Here is a 16,727-nt window from a genome sequence, read left to right on the forward strand (position 1 = left end):
GCATACTACTCACTGAGAACTACTGAAATATGCTAATGCATCAACCGAGCTGGAAGGTTGAAGTCATTCCAGACAGCGAAGACGAAAGGCAAAGGTAGATATGACAGCCTTCGCAGCCTTATCCATCGCACTCTGACGCAAGGGACGTATTTAGGGTGTCCGGTTCAAAGATTAGAGCTCGTCAAGAGGTCATTGAGATATCGTCTGAATCGGAAGATGAGAAAGAAGAGTGAGTAATGTCCAACATACGTCGATTACCTGTGCTGAATCCGTCTGGTTGACCACAGACAGGACTCGGATGCGGAAAGCACTTTCCCCGGAGCCTGGAGGCAATCGAACAAGCCAGGTGGCAAGAGGTCCAAGTCAATACCATATCCCTGGGACAAACAATGACAACTGACCGTCCCCCTTCAGCTTGGCCCCGAAGGCGTCAGGACAGATAGCAAGGGGAACATATATGCGTTCGCGGGTAATCGAGAGCTCAGACTCGGAAACTTCAGATCAAGAGGAAGGACTGCCCAAAGGGCATACCCTGACCCTTACGAAAAAGACCTGGTCCGCGAGAGAATCTACTGTCAAAACACCCAGCTCACGCGAGACGACCACTACCACCACAACGTTGTTCTCTTCGAAGCAGACTACAACATCCCGTGTTGTTGAAGCTAAATCCGAGGATGCAGACGACGACGATGCCATCCTTGTCTTGTGCGTTCCTCAGAATGTCTCCCCTTTGGCTGGACTCTCACTGTGCACTCAGCGACGAACCTAAATCCGCCCGGAAGCCAATACCAAAGCGAACATTACTTGGTTCGGATTCCTCCAATGGGTCCTTTAGTGTTCCGTCTACTCCTGGGCGAATCTTTGGCCGGCCAGAAATTATCAACGCCACACCAGGCCCTCCTGATCCACGTCGCACCTCACCCAGGAAACGCGGTGCTGGTACGCCCAGAGTTAGCAAGAAAAAGACTCGTGAAGAAGAGCAGGCAAAGCTTCGCGAGTATGCCAGTGAGCTATTCCAAGAACTAAACAGGACCGTGTTCAACAACGAGCTACCGTTTGATACCAAGTTGAACTGGAACAAACGCTTATTAACAACTGCTGGAAGAGCAAAATGGCACAGGTAAGTTCGCGTGGAATGGCATGGCGGTGCCTTTCTCACTTCACTTTAGATCCAGGGAAGGCGTGCAGACATCCGAGATTGAACTTGCGGAGAAGATTCTGACGTCCTCGGGTGAGTTTTCAATTATCTGTGCGCCTGAGTCTATGTTCAGCTCGACCAACAGAGCGAATCAGAAACACCCTGTCCCATGAGATGTGTCACTTGGCCTCATGGGTCATCGACAAAGAAATCAAAGAGGGGCACGGGAGATTCTGGAAGGCTTGGTAACTGTTGTTCCTGTCAAGAAAAGACCGTCCATAAACATGTTTATGCATTACAGGACACGAAAGGTCATGGCCATGTATCCGAACATCAACATATCGGTGAGGCACCACGTTTCTCGGAACCTTCTCTGAGCTGACAGCGTGATCCAGACCAGACACGACTATGAAATCGAATACCCGTATAATTGGAGTGAGTTACGTTTTGCGAAAACCTGTTCAGCTTCTTTCTGATGGTGTGCAACAGAGTGCGCCAAATGTGCCAAAATGTCTGTTGCAGTTCTGCATTATCTTTCGTCGTCAGGTGTATGAAACTGATATGTTTGTTAGATATGGCCGTTTCAGCAAGTCCATTAAACCGGACGAATGTGGTACGTCTCGGAGAGCCCCACCACCCACTGAAAGCCTGCACCTTTAACTGACAATTGTGTTGCTTAGTGTGCGGTGCTTGTAGGGAAGGACGATTGATACCGCAATTTGAAACAAGAACTCCCAAACCCAACACTCCTAGGATTAGCCGAATGGCTGCTGCAAAAGGCCAAGGTTCGTCACGGTGCATCTGTGTACATTCAAGCTTTACGAAACAATTGCGTTACTTGTAGATTCGCCGTGTGCGTCGCCTATTCGCCCGACGCCCCCAAATAATGCGAAGCGTCCTGAAGTCATCTATATCTGTTCCGATTCAGAAGGTAAAGTCCCATCTGTGCACTTTGTGGGCTTTCACTCAACACGCCGCCCTCCTCAGACGACTCGGTGCCCCTGTCTGGGAAAGCAACTTGCTGCGGGATTGATTCTTTGGGTACTGATTCAGAGGACGATATCGAAGTCCTTGCTATGACTTTGAAGTCCACCTCGTTGGCCGAGGCTGATTGATTTACGGACTTCAATATAGGATAGGTACATCTTTCTAGGATATACATTGTGTCTACTATAGTTACGACGGACTACTAGTGTCCATACGCGAATTCTCGGTAATACTAATACAGATTGATCATTGTGGGTATAATCAGAATGAATGAGTGTGCATGGGAGGTGCCTAAGTGTTGGTAGGTGGAATAAGTTAAAAACCGTTGGCTGTTCGGTATTATGCAAGTAACAGAAAATGAAGAATACGAGGCGATACGAGGCAAGTTCACGGACATCTACGTTGGACCTGCACCGGGAGTTGTGTACCCTCCGCCCATCGGCCCTCGATGTACGGGCGAGTGATGATACAATTATACTTGTTGATTTTTGCGCCTTCAGCGGGGGTGAACTCGAACCTAGAGACGAGAGTGGCGATAATGATTTTGAGCTCTGAGACCGTGAACTTCGATCCCACACAAGAACTTGGACCATAGCCGAATGTCATGAGGTTACCGAGACCAGGGAAATTGGAAGTGACGGCGGCAGGGAGCTTGATCCAGCGAGTAGGTCTGGAGATATGTCAATGGTGGGAATGGCCGAGGGCAAGATGGCGAACTCACTTAAATTCATTAACGTCAGAGCCCCAGATATCCTCGGCGTTGTTGACGCCTTCGATAGGGATATGGACGTACGAGCCCTTCGCAATCTTGACGGACGATGCCTTGGAACCGTCTGGCATTGTCATGGGCTTCGATAGAGGGATTTCATCGTCCACAGTAGCCACGCGGATGGTACTGTGAACAGGGGGATAGAGTCGGAGCGTCTCCTTTACGACGCCGTTGAGGTAAGGGAGGGATTCGATGGCATCGAGGAAGGCTGTCCTGGCACGCGACGTAGCGGCTTGGCTTCGCAACTGGGGTTCCTCTGCGAAGCCTGAATCATCAGAGTGGTCGCTGTCATACTCGTCGTAGACCTTGCTGGCCTTGGCAGCGGTGCAGACCTCGTCGTACAGCTGGTTTTGGACGTCTGGGTGAGTGGCGAGCAGATGAAGACACCACGACATTGCGACAGAAGACGAATCTGATCCTGCCAATAGGAACGTCGTACACTGGTCCAACAGGTCTTTGTCGCTGAGTTGCGACGATGGATCAGTCGACATGTTGGCTTTGACTAAAGTGACATGAAGCTGAGTGGGTTGGGGATAGACTGGAAAGGGGAAACTTACTCAAAAGACTGAGAATGTCTTTGCTGCTGAAGTCTTTGCCCTCGGCGAGAATCCTTTCCCTCTTCTGGGAGATAATCCTTTCGCCTGCTTCGCCGATTAGTTGTCTGCTCTCCCGGACAGTTTTGTACGCTTCGTCAGGCTAAGCGGCCAGGGGTGAGCTTGGGCAATGACCAGGTGAAGAGTTACCCACCCAAAGAGAGTTAATTATCGGGAAATACATTTCCACAATGTCTCGCAGTCCGATACCGTTGTCTGTAGTTCGGAACATGCGTCGGAACGCCATGTGAATGGGTTCAGATTCGTCCTCTAACGAGTTGAACGAATAGTCGAAACCACCGAGGCCAATGATATCGAATGTAGTGCGAGACAGCCAGTGGGCAACATTGAGCACAGTTTTGCCGGAGTCGACACCCTGAGCGCTTATTTCACCGTCCCAGATGTCGCAAAGTTGTTCAGCCTTGTCAAGAAAGATGGGTGACAAATTCTTGACAACCTGAGACGAAAAGGCGGGGCTAATGAGTTTGCGTTGCATCTTGTGCTCGTGTCCTTCAGTAGAGAAGATGCCTAAGACAAGGTCAGGATTTGTCCCAGGGAATACAAGGTTGCTATGCGGACTGACCTCGCCCAATTAGTTTGGACAGATAGTAGCGCGTTTGCCAGGGCTTCTCGTAGACCGGAGAAGTCAATACGTGGGTTATAGCGCGAAAATCAAACGACAACAGGCGATAGTCATGCTGAAAACAGCTCGAGTCGGCTTGAGATTGACAGATAGTAATACCCTATACACACCTTTCCGAAACCGTGAAAACGAACCGTATCGCCATGTGCCCTTCTCCACTCCTCATAACTGTCTGGGCTGTCCTGAGGACTACACCTCCATGAGCGTCCGAGGGAAAGCAAGAGAACGAGAGGAATAACACACTTGGAAGCCTGAGCGAGGTGGCTTTCAAAGAACGCTCCCGTCGGTCCAGGAAGCTTCTGCAGGGGGTCAAAGAGGGGCGCCCAAAGCAGCATGTTCGCGAGCCATACGACTCCGCGCAGCAATACAAGGCCAATTGCGAGCCCCAGGGCGCGCAATAAAACCAGGAAAGAGTGGGAGAGGACGGCCATGATGTTGGGCAATCACAGAGGGCCCTGGGGGGAATGCACACACGCCCATTGCAGAGCGTTCACCTTATATTCAGATCCAACGCCCACACCGCCAACACCAATCCAAATGCTATCCCCATTTTGGGACTCCCTTTGATTCCAAATATAGCTCAGATCGCGATCTAAAACGCCTCCGCCGACTCGGAGCCTGCCGCCGTTTTCGAGCTCAGCACGAGTCGGCGCTTTAACCTTAAAGGAGGTCCTGTAACAGTTTTACCCACGCTAAAGTCGCCTCCACAACCAACACGAGGAATTTCCTGGTCAACGAGGTAGGCGATCGCGGCGAGCTCCTTTAACGTCCATACAACTCTGACAACTACTTGAATAGTCTCTAAAATGACACACGACGCCGTCTGGTTCTCTCGCCCCAGGAAGTTCGGAAAGGGCAGCCGACAATGGTGAGCGTAGTGCTCAATGTTATCAGAACGGTCGACTGACCGAGTGTACTCTTCAGCCGCCTCTGCGCCCACCAGGCTGGTCTCATCAGAAAATACGGCCTTGACCTCTGCCGTCAATGCTTCCGCGAAAAGTCGGCCACCATCGGTTTCGTCAAGGTGTGTAGGATTGTTGAACACAGATCGGGATCGCACTCATACGCCCTTTCCTCAAGCATCGGTGAAAAACCCATCTCGCCCGCCGCCTTTCTTCTCGGATTCTTGCATGCTTTCCACCATGTACCTCATTACGATTCCATATCACATATGCCCATGCCAAATGAAAAGCACCTGAAAGCAGCACGAATCTTATCTCCCTATGTGCAACGAACTGAGCCTTGAGGTTGGATTCCAGCAGGTAATCCAAAGTCAATCCGTTCGCAAGATACATATCCTGGCAATACCACCTCCGAACATAAGGTCTATCACATTCCGAGGAACCACAAAACAAATCTAATTATAATCACTTGCTACATATTTAAGTTGGAAAGAAAAGTACAGGGTGGGTCAGGATAGGGCTGCAGTGAGATACAATGGAACAACCAAGCGGAGCAAATGGTGAAATAACCGTTACATATGTACGACGAGAAATCAAAGTCACGGAAAGCAGGGAGAACAACTGTAAGATAGAAATGCCGTTTGACAAAATACAATGTGCAATGCGTGATGTGTTGGTATGCGGGCAGAACATAGAAAACGTCGAAGGAGATAAAAAGTAAGGTAGATTCGAAGGAGGGAAAAAACGACGATGACAGAAAACGAAAGCAATTAAAATGATGATACTTCCGATGAATGTCCATAATGGCAGACCATACCAATGCATTTGGTGAGTAGAAAGCTTGAGGCATTACTGTCACATCCCATAGGCGAATCCAGCACGTTGATAGTGGTCGTTCATTCCGGCGCCCATCGCTCCAGCGAATGGGTTGACATTGGCAAACGAAGCACCAGCGAAGGGAGCAGGGTGCGCTCCAGCCAGCGCCGGGTTGTTCGCATTTTGGAGAACGTAGCCGTCGATAGGCTGCTGCAATGGGTGCAAGGGAGGAAGAGGCGAGGCCAAGGGATTCTGGCCGAACGAAGCCTGAGGTTGGGGCATGCCATACAACGCTTGCGAGTTGTAGACATCATGCAACCCTCCGTTCGACATGTGATGGCGGTTTCCACCATGTCCGTTGGTAATTCCTATTGCCACGAGACATCAACAACATTCAATCATGAGAAGCTTAGGCGATAACATACGTTGAAGCTTATTTTGGATTCGCTTGCCGTACGGGGTGTTGCGAATCAATGGAAGGACAGGGCGAATGCCCTCGACCAGAAGGGCGCGCTGTCCCGGTTCTGCGTAATCCAAAGCAGTCTATACCACAGGTTGAGTTTGAAGATACGTTTGGAACGGGGGGATCTGTACACACCTGAACACAGTAATTGCCATAAGAATCCCGCAAAAGCTTCTCGAGCCTTGTCCTATTGAGCAATTCCTCAATGACAAGTTTTCGGGTGTTGTGTTCCGCAACACGGATGCACTGAAGGAAGGTTACAAAAGAGATAGATGATCGAGCAGGTGGTGACGAACCTTCTCCATGACGTTGGAGCTGAACTTTTGTACAGATAGCGCACAGATGTTACCCAAGAATTGGCGAATCACTCCATCGCTGAACCTGTTATCATTCAGGTCAAGAATGTATTGCACGACCTATCATGATTTCATGAGCTGACCGGTACACACACGACACCAGATATAAAACTCACGTAGTTTCCGTAAGGGTCTTGAACGAGGGTGAGTGCATTGTAGGTGATTTCGTTGACCAATTGAATCCTTTGAGCCTCCGAAGCATGATCGATGCACCGCTGAAGCACGCAGCAACCATGGCGGTGAGTAGCAACCTCGACACAGTTAGCTGCAACCGCATTGTAGATAAACTGGAGAGGGAGAATTAGTAAAGAATGACAGTGAACAGAAAGTCACTAACCTGGTTGTCTTCTGGCGCAAGCTTGTTCAAGCACTTCTGAATGACATGGTTGCCATTAAGGTCCTTGATAAGCGAAACGACATGAAGACTGAGAGCGAGAATGATCGAATGGATCTGAGCGTTGTACCGATGATCAGTCTACAGCCTCCACGTAAGTGTGATAGGTAAAGGCAGAAAACAAATACGTGCCTGTCGTCTCGTAGACAAAAAGTCGATCATCTTCTGAACAGCACGAGTGCCGTGCATGTTCAAGGAGATATTGACCAGATCTTGAGCTACAGACTCGCAGATGAGGTTGCGCTGATCGTCTGTCGCAAACTCCAAAAGCTTCTGGCACAGGTAATTTCCGAAAGGATCAGTCATGAGTTCCGCGAAGTGCTTGAACGTCTCGCGGAAAATCATGTCGCGGTGCTCGGGAACACCTTCTTCCAGTTTCTTCTGCAAGTAGCGACATCCATGTTGATCCTTGCAAAGAGTGGCGATTTCTCCTTGCAATTCCTCGAGGCGGGTACCAGCGAAGCGGTTGACTGTTCGATGGTCAGTAAATGGTACCCAAAGGCAGAGGGGGAACTGCTTACACTCCCGGTCGATGTCGCCGCGCTTATGCTTGGGGCCATGCAAACCGTTCATTTTTCCGTCCAATGGTCCGGGACCGCCACGACCGAGGCCCAGACCGTAGCGAGAGGCAGGATAACCATTGCCGCCAACACCAGGTCCGACGTGGACATTAGGGCTAGCGCTAATGCTTCCCCTGGGCCCCTCGTAACCGTAGGCTCCGTAAGCCCCCCCATCGACTGCATTGATGGCGTATGTGGCTTCCAAGCCATACTATAAAGGGAAACAACGTCAGCCACGAAAGCAGATGAGATTATATTGGACCCTTACGTCGTCAAGCCCACCGGATTGAATGGAATTAAACGACATTGGACTAGCGTCATGCCCTGCTGAAGGAATTCGCGACAATGAGGCTGAGAGATCGGAACCAGCATCGACAAGGTGCTGGGAATTGGGGGTCCCAATTCGGCCATTCAATTGGATGTCCGGGGTCAGCGGAGTGCCTGGAGAAGTCTTCAAGAGATGAGGCGCGCCATTGGACATGTTCAATGGGGTGGCAGGGACGGATCTCGTGTTGGCAGTCAGGGATTCCAAGAGGGAGTGTGGTGATCCCCGACGCGATTGTGGTCCAGTCTGCTGGGGAGCCCCTTGGGACAGTTGCTGGACGAGAGCACTGTTGGATGAAAGGATGCCCGAGACCAAAGCCTCGTCTGCTCCAAGAGCGATGTTGGGGTTGGTCACATTACGACGATCAGCCCTACCGGCCAAGCCATCAGGACCACGGGGGATACCTCCCGTGAACTGGGGCCACTCTGAAGACTGCTCCCGGCCCTCCAGTCCCCGGTTGGCAAATTGAGTCCGAGGAGAGGTTTGGGACGCATGGGCCAAATCCAAAGCTGCAGAAGTGGACAACTGAGAGCCGATCAGTGTCTAGGACAACGAGAAGATGGGGTGCAGGTGCGAACCTTGGAAGCATATGCATGGAACTTGTCCTCGTCTGAGGTGGGTAGATTGCGCATGGCATCTTGAGGACCAACAAGATGTTCATTCTCGGGTTCAACGGAATGTATACGTCGAGAATACGCACTGTGCATCTCCTGATCCAACTGCTCGTCCAGCATCAAGCCAGCATTATAAGTGCTCGCGTAACGGGCGCCCTCGTCAGCCATCCTACCCCCTCTAAGCAATATCGAGGACGTAACGGTGGATGGAATGGGGGAGGCACGGTTTGAGCGATCTCCCAATAAAGAGAGGCCCTGAAGATGTGCGGCGAGTTCCTCATCATGCTCACTTGCCGAGGTGCGACGGCTGGCTGGCATGCTCTTGGCCCCTGCCGAGCGGGCATACGGGTGGCCATTGGAGCCAGCATTGGTGGCGAGGTCGGGGGAGAGGTTCACACTGGGGGCGTATGTGACGGATTTCCGCTTGTCAGAAGAGCTGCCGAAGGCCTTGGAGATTGAGTCGGGGTCCATGCGACTTTGAGAGCCGATGGTGCCACGGAGGTCGGCGAGCTTCTTGCTGGCACCGGGAGGGGTTGTTGGTGCCGACAGGGCGATGTGCTGGCCACCGCCGACAAGTCCAGACTCGTAAGGGATTGTCAGGAGCTCCTGGGCCTGTTGATGCTCAAGCACCTTCATTTGGTCTTCGAAGAACTTGCGTTGCAAGGCGCGCTGACGTTCGTGCTCAAGTCGTTTTAACTCGACCCTCTGTTAATGAAAGCGGTCAGTGCCTGGTGGTGGGACACGTCAAAGAAAGGATGCCAACGCACTGCCGACATGTCAGGGAGGTTTGTGCCTAGTCGAGCAGCCTGGGGAGCGTCCGTGGATCAGGACGGGAGAAGAAGATAGGAAAAGGAAAGGGACTAACTGAGTCTGCGAGATCCAAGAAAGCGGGAGGACTCTTTTTGCGCTCTTCATTAGGAGATGAATTATCATTAGGTGAAGTAGTATGTTCGAGAGAGTTCATTTGGACGACGAAGAAGCCGGGATTTTGTTGGGAAGATAAAGACAGGGAAGCAAGAGAACGTGATTATATCCTGGTTCTGAATCAAGTCGACCAAGCTGAGTGAATTAGGATACTGGAAAGAAAGTGAGTATTGGGTGTGGTGTGGCATAAGACGACGAACCTAGAGAGGATTGAGAATTGTAGATGTACAGAGAGAGAGCCTTATTCCCGGCTACGATAAGTCGTGTTGGCAGAAAGGATGCTCTGGCGACCAGCAAACCTTGAGACGATGATGAAGCTTGGAATAGGATGGCGAAGAAAGATGGCTGAAGACGTTGCACCTTAAGTCCAGCCCACATAAGCTCGGCATTTTCCTGACTCTAAAATTGATTTCACACACTCCTTCCCCACCCGGTCCCTGACTATGTATATCTCAATTTCCCCCTTTGTTTTTTCTTCCGCCTACTTATCCTCTTCTACCCCGCTTTTTCATTTCAAATTCCATATTTTTTCAATTTTTTCCCCTTCCCTTCCTCACTCTCACCCATACTCTCGCCCTCGGCCTCACCCCTGCCGGATATTCCAACAACATACCATCAAGTTCACACGAACTTTCCTTCATTTAGGGGAACTGGAAGAACTGTATATTCGCTTACTGCCACCTGGAGACATACCGTAAGATCACACCTGCCCATCACAATGTTCGCTCCAACCGCTCCGATGGTACTACCACTCCGGTCACCTATTCCACCACCAATTCACTGTCAGACACAGACCTTGTCATTGGCAGGTATATTAATTACATTCCAAGACAATGCATTAGAACGACTACCCTTCAACCCCCTACCACCTCTCGCGAAACTTCGACATCCCCAATGTTCGGCTCTAAACCATCGGGTCGCTTCTGGTCATAGCTTGGGTCCACAAGTGCGGCATTCTGTGGACCATTCACTGCACTGGCGGTGGCATCCGTCGCATCATTGGCACTCCCGTTCTCGTCACGCGCCACCCCATGGATTGTCCGCCTGTCCTCTTCCTCCTCGTCCCCGTCGTCTTCTGATGTCTCTTTCGGCGACCCTCGCACTGCAGACGGATACCGACTCCGAAGGAACCCTGCAAGAGGTGTCAGCCCCAAGAATGACCGCGACTTTCTGGAATCCTCGGCGTTGCCGCCGGGCGTTGGCGTGGTTGCTCCGCTTCTCGGAGGCGTTTGCGCCTCTTCGCCAACTTTGCACGGCTTCGGCGTGCTGGCCGCCTCCCTCGATTCACTCCTTGGCCCGCTCGATGATGGGTCCAGCTCGAGGATTGAAGATGTCGGAGTGTCTGGTACTTTACGTTTCCTGTCATACGAGTAAGCGAAATGAAGCCCTTCTCGAGAATTGACATACCGCAACTCGGATCGTCCACTGGTATCATGGCTTAGAATAAGCAAAAGATTCTTCAAATTAGGTAGTGTATGTCGCATGTCAAGGGCACGTAAATCTTTTTCTGCCATTAGCTGTCAATGTTTTGAGTACACAAACCGAGTAAAAACCCCTACAAAACTCACTAGTTCTATATTTTTGTTCAAAAGGAAAACACCATACTCGAATCTATACGTGTCGACGCCCTTGGAATACAGGGGGAACCTATTGCATCTCAGTAAAGCGAATTAAGCAAACAACGGCAGAAGAAAGTCGACTCACGTCCTTGGTCCGACCATCGAAGAGATGCCGTCTTTTATCAGACTTCGACTCCCGATGCACGTCACTGGATACAGAAGGCCTATTCCCAGGTACGCAGAGAGCAATTGCAGAACTTCGGCTACATAACCCAGCGCAGCGGCAATGGCGTCCTCGTTGACTTGCTTGTAATCAGGAAGGGTTAGGGGCGGTGCGGGATCGTTGCTCGAGACGGGGATCGGTAGTGGTACATCAAGGATGGTAAACAGCAGGTCAGGTGGGGATAGCAGATCAACAGGGAAGATATCCGCCAGTACAGACACAAGGCCCGCACGAACAGAAGCAAGATTGGAGCGAAGGGTATCAAGTTTGGACCTAGATCGAACATGAATTCGCAATAAACATCGCGTTCAGAAGAAACAGGTACCTTTCCCAGGTGATTTCTTTGGCTTGGCTCTGCTGTAGTAAATCCAACCGTTCCACCTCTTCCCTTGCCAACAGCAACAGCTCTCTTCTCTGATTCAGTTCCGCGCGCCGTTCCTGGATTTCGAGTTGCTCTAACAATTCGTCAGCTGGGAGCGCCTTATGCGGCTCGGAGAAGCACCCACTTTGCGAACACAAATTCAGAACCGAGTGCTGGTCCTTCCTCAAATCCCCTATTCGGTCTTGCCTTTCAGAGATTTCACGTCTCTAGTGACCCTTGGTCAGCTTTACTCCTACTTCAATCCAGTCACTACATACCAGGGGCGAGACATCATCATCGTGGACGAGGTCATTGAGCTTCCGAGTAAGTGCTTCCAAAGAAGTGTTGTTGTCGACAATGCATGCTTGAAGAGTAGCAAGCCTGTCCTCAGTGGTGTGTCAGCTCTCGCAAACAAATAGGAAAGAAGAAGACATTACTGGAAGATATCGGGCCATGTTTCCGTATTAGAAACTTTGTGGGTGTCCTCAACGGCCTTGCCTCTCCTGCGCGGTTTCGAGGGGGAAAGGTCCAACGGTTCGTCCTTGCTCCCGGATTCACTTCGCGGTGTCTTGCGCATTGTGGGCTCGGGATCGGAGGAATAGCCGATGGACGGACTTGAAGGCCTTGATAACGCTTTACTTTGGCAGGGTAGGCGATAGGTTTGTCCATGGGGTGCGAGCGTGAGCAGCAGGGTGTTGGAAGGAAACTCTGCGTGGTCTTTCGCCTGTTTCCCCGTCAGAAAGCGGCGACAAACAGGGCTGCATTCTTGCTCACCTCCACTGGAACGGGAATCAATTCACCCAAGTGAACATCCCACTCGTCTAGGACTTTCCACATAAATCCCCTCTCGTTTGGATATGGTGGGGGACCAGGTGTAATTTGTTGATCCGCATAGATGTCTACAGGCATCTTTCCCCAGATTGTCACGCGAAGTGCCTGTGCATTGAGACATGTCCATTCGGAGAAGGAGGATAGGAAGTGCGAGCCGACACTGAACTCGGGATTGGTAGAGGGTCGATGTATAGGCGAAAGGTACTGTAACTGGGTGGGCTCTAAAGGGAAAGGTTTCAGGGTTAGGGGCGCATGGCCGGATTCCGACCTTGTCCTGGACAGAGCAGGCGGAGAAGGAACCTTGTTCTTCGCATGACCGGAACTTGCTTGTCGGGTATGTTTCCCATCGGGAGGCAGCTTGTGTCTCTCCGAGATGGCTGATGCGTCTGCCAGGGTTAGGCTTCGGATGTGCTTCGACCCTGGTATTGAAGAAGACCGAGATGAAGGGGTATGTGATCTAAACTGGGTCTTGGAGGAAGGTGCGGATTTCAAGGGAGCAGGGAATTTACCCTTGTTATCAGGTGAATTAGGCGGGATGTGATTGGCGGATTGCGGTGCTAAGGGTCCATCAGGGACTTGCGACGGAGGCTCGACGACAGTAATAACCAGGCAGGTCTCGAGGAGTCGGGAATTGATGACCTTCTCGAGACCCTTCTGGGAGTTGTCGGAGAGGAAGGAAGAGGTGGCGGATATGGTAGATATGGCGCTTGCTGTGTTTCCTGCATGACCAGAAGCAAGCGTCCGGACGCTAATTGACGAGGCTTTGGAGCTTGTCCGAGGACGAGGGTTCTTTGCAAGGGGATTCCCTCGTATTGTAGCGTTTCCACTACCACTCGCAGCGGTGAAACTGACCCTTGAGCCAGATGTCTTTCTTGCGCGTATGGTGCCTGTAGTTGGGCTGAGTCCCGCTTCCTCGTCTTCAGGGACAGGGTCATCCCATTTGATGACGGACTTTGAACCAACAGAACTTGTTGAAATCTTGCGGGTGCGTCTCCGAGACGTACTCATGTACATGTCGTCCGCAGCGAATGACCGTGTTAAGGTCGACTCGCTCGAATGCGATAGGGCGGAAGTGAAGGCATCACGGACTGGGAATGGAGTGAGGTTGCGAACTTGGATCGAGGCAATATGTCGAATACGGCGCTGTCAACCAGTTTCAGGCCACAACTGTCTACAAAGGCGATTGGTAGCCACTCACCACCAACAACGGCGCGTCAAGACCATCATCGACGTCTCCAACGGATCTGGCCATATGTCGCGGGGAATGTAATCGGTGGTTTGATGTGGACGTTCAAGGTGAATCTGAGCGAATGTGCGAAATGACGTTGATGGTTTGCAATATACTGGGCTGTCGCATTCATTTGTTGTAGCGAGAAGTAAAGACTATTAGAGTAGCGTATAAACCTGGAAAGGACGGGAATTCTGCATGGTTGATGGTGGTCAAGGACGATTCTGGGTGTTTGGCCAGATCCGGATGTTCGGCGTCACTTGAGCTTGAACTTCAACCACCATGTCGTCCCCAAAACCCCCAGCCGAACAACCCTCGGCATCTCCTCAAAAGACTGCAAAGGAGATTGAGGACTCGATAATGATGCCCCCACCTCCACCTCCAGCACCAAAAGTCATCTTGGACCCAGAAATGAATGCATTGCTGGAAGCGCTGAAGGTTTGTGTACCTCAGTAATGACATTGGACGTTGTTCAAGCTTCACTTAGAATGCGGCTGCGCAAGCAGGATTGGCACTCAAATTCTACAATACCACGCTCCAACAGTGCGTCTAGGACTAGGAACAAGGCGCCAAGGTTTCCACTCACCACTGGCCTCGTACATACAGCGGAGTGAAGCACGTCCAACCACCGCAATCAGTGACCGCAGCCCTTGGACGAGAGATCGAGCGATACGATCAAATATGCGACTGTATGGAGGCTCACGTCGTGCGTCCCGCTCAGGAGGTCTATTCTGTGCAATTCTAACTCGCAGTCCAGCTTCGCTCACTTGCCGTACTTCAACGCGACCTCAAAAAGGAAGAAAAGAGGATCGAGGACGAACAAAAGGCGCTCAAGGCGAAGCAGGACGAGGAGGGCAAAGCGGCCGGAACACCACCGCCGCAAGACACGTCCGACGCTCAGGCTCTTAAAGCAGATGCGACTTTACCTTCTCTACCCAACAGTTCCCCAGTGTCCAGTCATTCAGGAAGGCGCCCCTCCGCCATATCAATTTCGTCTCTACATAGACCATCGCTTCCCGGCAAGCTGGATCTGTCATCGGCCACATTCCGTCTCTCCGCAAATGAGGACGATGCAATCTTCCAAAGTGGACTGGCGTCCCCTGTTACCCTCGCACCCAAATCCGCCCGTCCCCTGGGGCCAAACGAGCTTCCACCAGACTTCATGTCAGCGTTCGGGGGCACAAGCTCAGACCAGGGGGGAAGGCCACCCGACATTGACCTTACCTTGGCCCCGGTCATGCAGGCCTCGACTCAATCTGCAATGGATCTTACCCTGGGGGATTCGTCAGACAAGCCCATCGAACTGGACTTGGACATGGATATGACGGAACTCTTCGGGGAGGAGCCCGATTCCGCTGGAACGGCTCAGGATGCTATTCCTAACACTGATGGCCTATTCTCCCAAGGAGAAGGGCCTCAAGACGCAGCTGCCTTCCTGACCGAGTCTCAGAATACTCTACTATCGGCCTTGGCTGCTGCGGGCCACTCTGGCGCTTCTCAATCTGCGAAAGAGGATATGCCATCTCCAGGTACTTTGCTTCGTTCCTTCCCTTCTCCGGCGAATCCAGAAACCGAAAACAATGAAAACAACGAAGAGTTCAACTTTGACAACTTGAGCCTGTCTCTGGGTTCCGAGTTCTTCGCCAACAATGGGCAACCATCGGCGGACATGAACTTTGACTTTTCGACGATGGGTAATACTGTCGACGAGAATGTCAAAAAAGCAGACGCCGCATAAGATAGGTTCACCTTGCTTCTACCGTCGTAGGATTCGTATACTATTACAATACAATAAGTCTGCAGGTCACGATGACTCGGACCCGTTCCTTTTTTGTGGTCGTGATTCCGGGCTAGCAATATACTTATCTATTCGTTTCCGGAGCGCATGGTCTGGCCGCACTCCAACGGTCTGAAGGGCGTGTCCAAGTCTTGTTATAAGCTGAAGTCGTTCCGATTCTTCAATGTCATCGGCGGTCATGACTGCCTGGACAGCTCGGGCCAATCGACCCTTTGGACGATACGGTGCTGCGGTGCTGACGGCTTTTGGGATTCGGTGTTTTGCCTTGGAGGTGCCCTTTGTCTTTGGAGCCAGTAGGAGTGGTTCGAACACCTCGATTCTGAATCGGCGGTGGGCTAGGGACACCACTGGAACGATTCGGTCAGGGCCGCTGGCTGCCTCTGAGCAAGCTTCTGCGTATGCGAGGCGCTCGCCTGAATCCCCCTCTGAATAACCCCATTTCTTCAGTTCTTCTGCCCTCTTTTCTTTTAATCGAGTGGATATCTTTTCCCGGGTATCTTCAATGGTGATATTCTTGACCACGGATTCAAGGACATCGTTAAGTCGCAGCCATCCCCGGTCTTCATCTACAGCCCTCTTCACGTAGTGTCGATTGATGTAGTTGAGCAGCCTGTTCGCGGACTGGGCGCCTGCACTAAACCGGTTGAACGCCGGGATGAGATAGTGAACGAGGGTGGAATCGTCATCGGGGACCCCAAGGGCGATTTCCTGACAGACTTCCTGGAAGTATCTGTCCAGGTTCTCATATATGTCCGATCCGTTTGCTGGTGCTTTGCCACGACTAGAAGCTCCTACAGATGCAGCCTCACTCTGGGCAGTGAAACTGTGTAGAACGATAGGAATTGAGAAGATAAGCAAAGACGAGAGGATTAAGCGAGCATACTAGTTGTAGCAAGCAGAGTGTATCCCCGAATAAAGAACGACGTCGATTGCTGGAGCCTTGCCATTGGGGTCATTTGAAGGCGACTTTACGATGTGATCGAGTGCGGGCTTGATGTAAGCCCAGAGGGCGGACGCCGACGTCGCAGGGTTTGCGCTTCCCGACGCCAAGTTGGGAATGGCTGGCATGGCTGAGCGAATCCACTTGCTCGTTCTCGAACACTCGAGCTAGACCTGGAGACGGCGTTCTAGTTGACAACTAGAGTATGTTCATGTACGTGAGCGCTCACTCTGTGCGAATGGGGGGCAGTCGCTGTCTCCAGTGCGTTCCAGATGGCGGAGATGGCTTGGGTCGGACGTATCT

General features: G+C 51.5%; 8 protein-coding genes across 8 annotated transcripts; 3 read left to right on the plus strand and 5 right to left on the minus strand.

The window, feature by feature from the left end:
* Nucleotides 1-29: 29 nt before the first annotated feature.
* On the plus strand, nucleotides 30-2,253 carry CC1G_03737 (hypothetical protein; the record flags this gene model as incomplete). Its single annotated transcript, XM_001828891.2, has 14 exons — nucleotides 30-94; nucleotides 155-229; nucleotides 288-362; nucleotides 415-705; nucleotides 758-1,120; nucleotides 1,170-1,231; nucleotides 1,284-1,383; nucleotides 1,440-1,482; nucleotides 1,534-1,573; nucleotides 1,628-1,649; nucleotides 1,711-1,751; nucleotides 1,819-1,923; nucleotides 1,983-2,069; nucleotides 2,126-2,253. The coding sequence occupies 14 exons, from the start codon at nucleotides 30-32 to the stop codon at nucleotides 2,251-2,253; spliced, it is 1,497 nt and encodes a 498-aa protein (XP_001828943.2).
* Nucleotides 2,254-2,512: 259 nt separating this feature from the next.
* CC1G_03738 (cytochrome P450) lies at nucleotides 2,513-4,561 on the minus strand (the record flags this gene model as incomplete). The annotated part of the gene is made up of 7 exons (XM_001828892.1): nucleotides 2,513-2,795; nucleotides 2,847-3,396; nucleotides 3,452-3,590; nucleotides 3,642-4,015; nucleotides 4,071-4,185; nucleotides 4,241-4,319; nucleotides 4,374-4,561. The coding sequence occupies 7 exons, from the start codon at nucleotides 4,559-4,561 to the stop codon at nucleotides 2,513-2,515; spliced, it is 1,728 nt and encodes a 575-aa protein (XP_001828944.1).
* Nucleotides 4,562-4,936: 375 nt separating this feature from the next.
* Nucleotides 4,937-5,337, plus strand: CC1G_03739 (40S ribosomal protein S29; the record flags this gene model as incomplete). The annotated part of the gene is made up of 3 exons (XM_001828893.2): nucleotides 4,937-4,998; nucleotides 5,055-5,154; nucleotides 5,211-5,337. 3 exons carry the CDS (start codon nucleotides 4,937-4,939, stop codon nucleotides 5,217-5,219), a joined length of 171 nt encoding a protein of 56 aa, XP_001828945.2. The 3' UTR covers nucleotides 5,220-5,337.
* Nucleotides 5,338-5,887: 550 nt separating this feature from the next.
* CC1G_03740 (pumilio-family RNA binding protein) lies at nucleotides 5,888-9,524 on the minus strand (the record flags this gene model as incomplete). Its single annotated transcript, XM_001828894.2, has 13 exons — nucleotides 5,888-6,216; nucleotides 6,274-6,391; nucleotides 6,447-6,557; nucleotides 6,608-6,727; nucleotides 6,784-6,954; nucleotides 7,005-7,118; nucleotides 7,194-7,531; nucleotides 7,583-7,832; nucleotides 7,890-8,471; nucleotides 8,525-8,583; nucleotides 8,647-9,265; nucleotides 9,328-9,366; nucleotides 9,426-9,524. 13 exons carry the CDS (start codon nucleotides 9,522-9,524, stop codon nucleotides 5,888-5,890), a joined length of 2,949 nt encoding a protein of 982 aa, XP_001828946.2.
* An 814-nt stretch (nucleotides 9,525-10,338) lies between these two features.
* CC1G_13675 (hypothetical protein) lies at nucleotides 10,339-12,204 on the minus strand (the record flags this gene model as incomplete). Its single annotated transcript, XM_002912097.1, has 6 exons — nucleotides 10,339-11,001; nucleotides 11,053-11,131; nucleotides 11,189-11,539; nucleotides 11,592-11,854; nucleotides 11,906-12,008; nucleotides 12,065-12,204. The coding sequence occupies 6 exons, from the start codon at nucleotides 12,202-12,204 to the stop codon at nucleotides 10,339-10,341; spliced, it is 1,599 nt and encodes a 532-aa protein (XP_002912143.1).
* A 158-nt stretch (nucleotides 12,205-12,362) lies between these two features.
* Nucleotides 12,363-13,710, minus strand: CC1G_03741 (hypothetical protein; the record flags this gene model as incomplete). Its single annotated transcript, XM_001828895.1, has 2 exons — nucleotides 12,363-13,601; nucleotides 13,657-13,710. The coding sequence occupies 2 exons, from the start codon at nucleotides 13,708-13,710 to the stop codon at nucleotides 12,363-12,365; spliced, it is 1,293 nt and encodes a 430-aa protein (XP_001828947.1).
* A 258-nt stretch (nucleotides 13,711-13,968) lies between these two features.
* Nucleotides 13,969-15,424, plus strand: CC1G_03742 (hypothetical protein; the record flags this gene model as incomplete). The annotated part of the gene is made up of 4 exons (XM_001828896.1): nucleotides 13,969-14,124; nucleotides 14,174-14,229; nucleotides 14,293-14,392; nucleotides 14,444-15,424. 4 exons carry the CDS (start codon nucleotides 13,969-13,971, stop codon nucleotides 15,422-15,424), a joined length of 1,293 nt encoding a protein of 430 aa, XP_001828948.1.
* Nucleotides 15,425-15,490: 66 nt separating this feature from the next.
* On the minus strand, nucleotides 15,491-16,552 carry CC1G_03743 (hypothetical protein; the record flags this gene model as incomplete). The annotated part of the gene is made up of 2 exons (XM_001828897.1): nucleotides 15,491-16,307; nucleotides 16,368-16,552. 2 exons carry the CDS (start codon nucleotides 16,550-16,552, stop codon nucleotides 15,491-15,493), a joined length of 1,002 nt encoding a protein of 333 aa, XP_001828949.1.
* Nucleotides 16,553-16,727: the final 175 nt, after the last annotated feature.

The sequence above is a fragment of the Coprinopsis cinerea genome (genome assembly GCF_000182895.1).
Source record: "Coprinopsis cinerea okayama7#130 chromosome 1 map unlocalized cont3.1, whole genome shotgun sequence".
Classification (NCBI taxonomy): Eukaryota; Fungi; Basidiomycota; class Agaricomycetes; order Agaricales; family Psathyrellaceae; genus Coprinopsis; species Coprinopsis cinerea.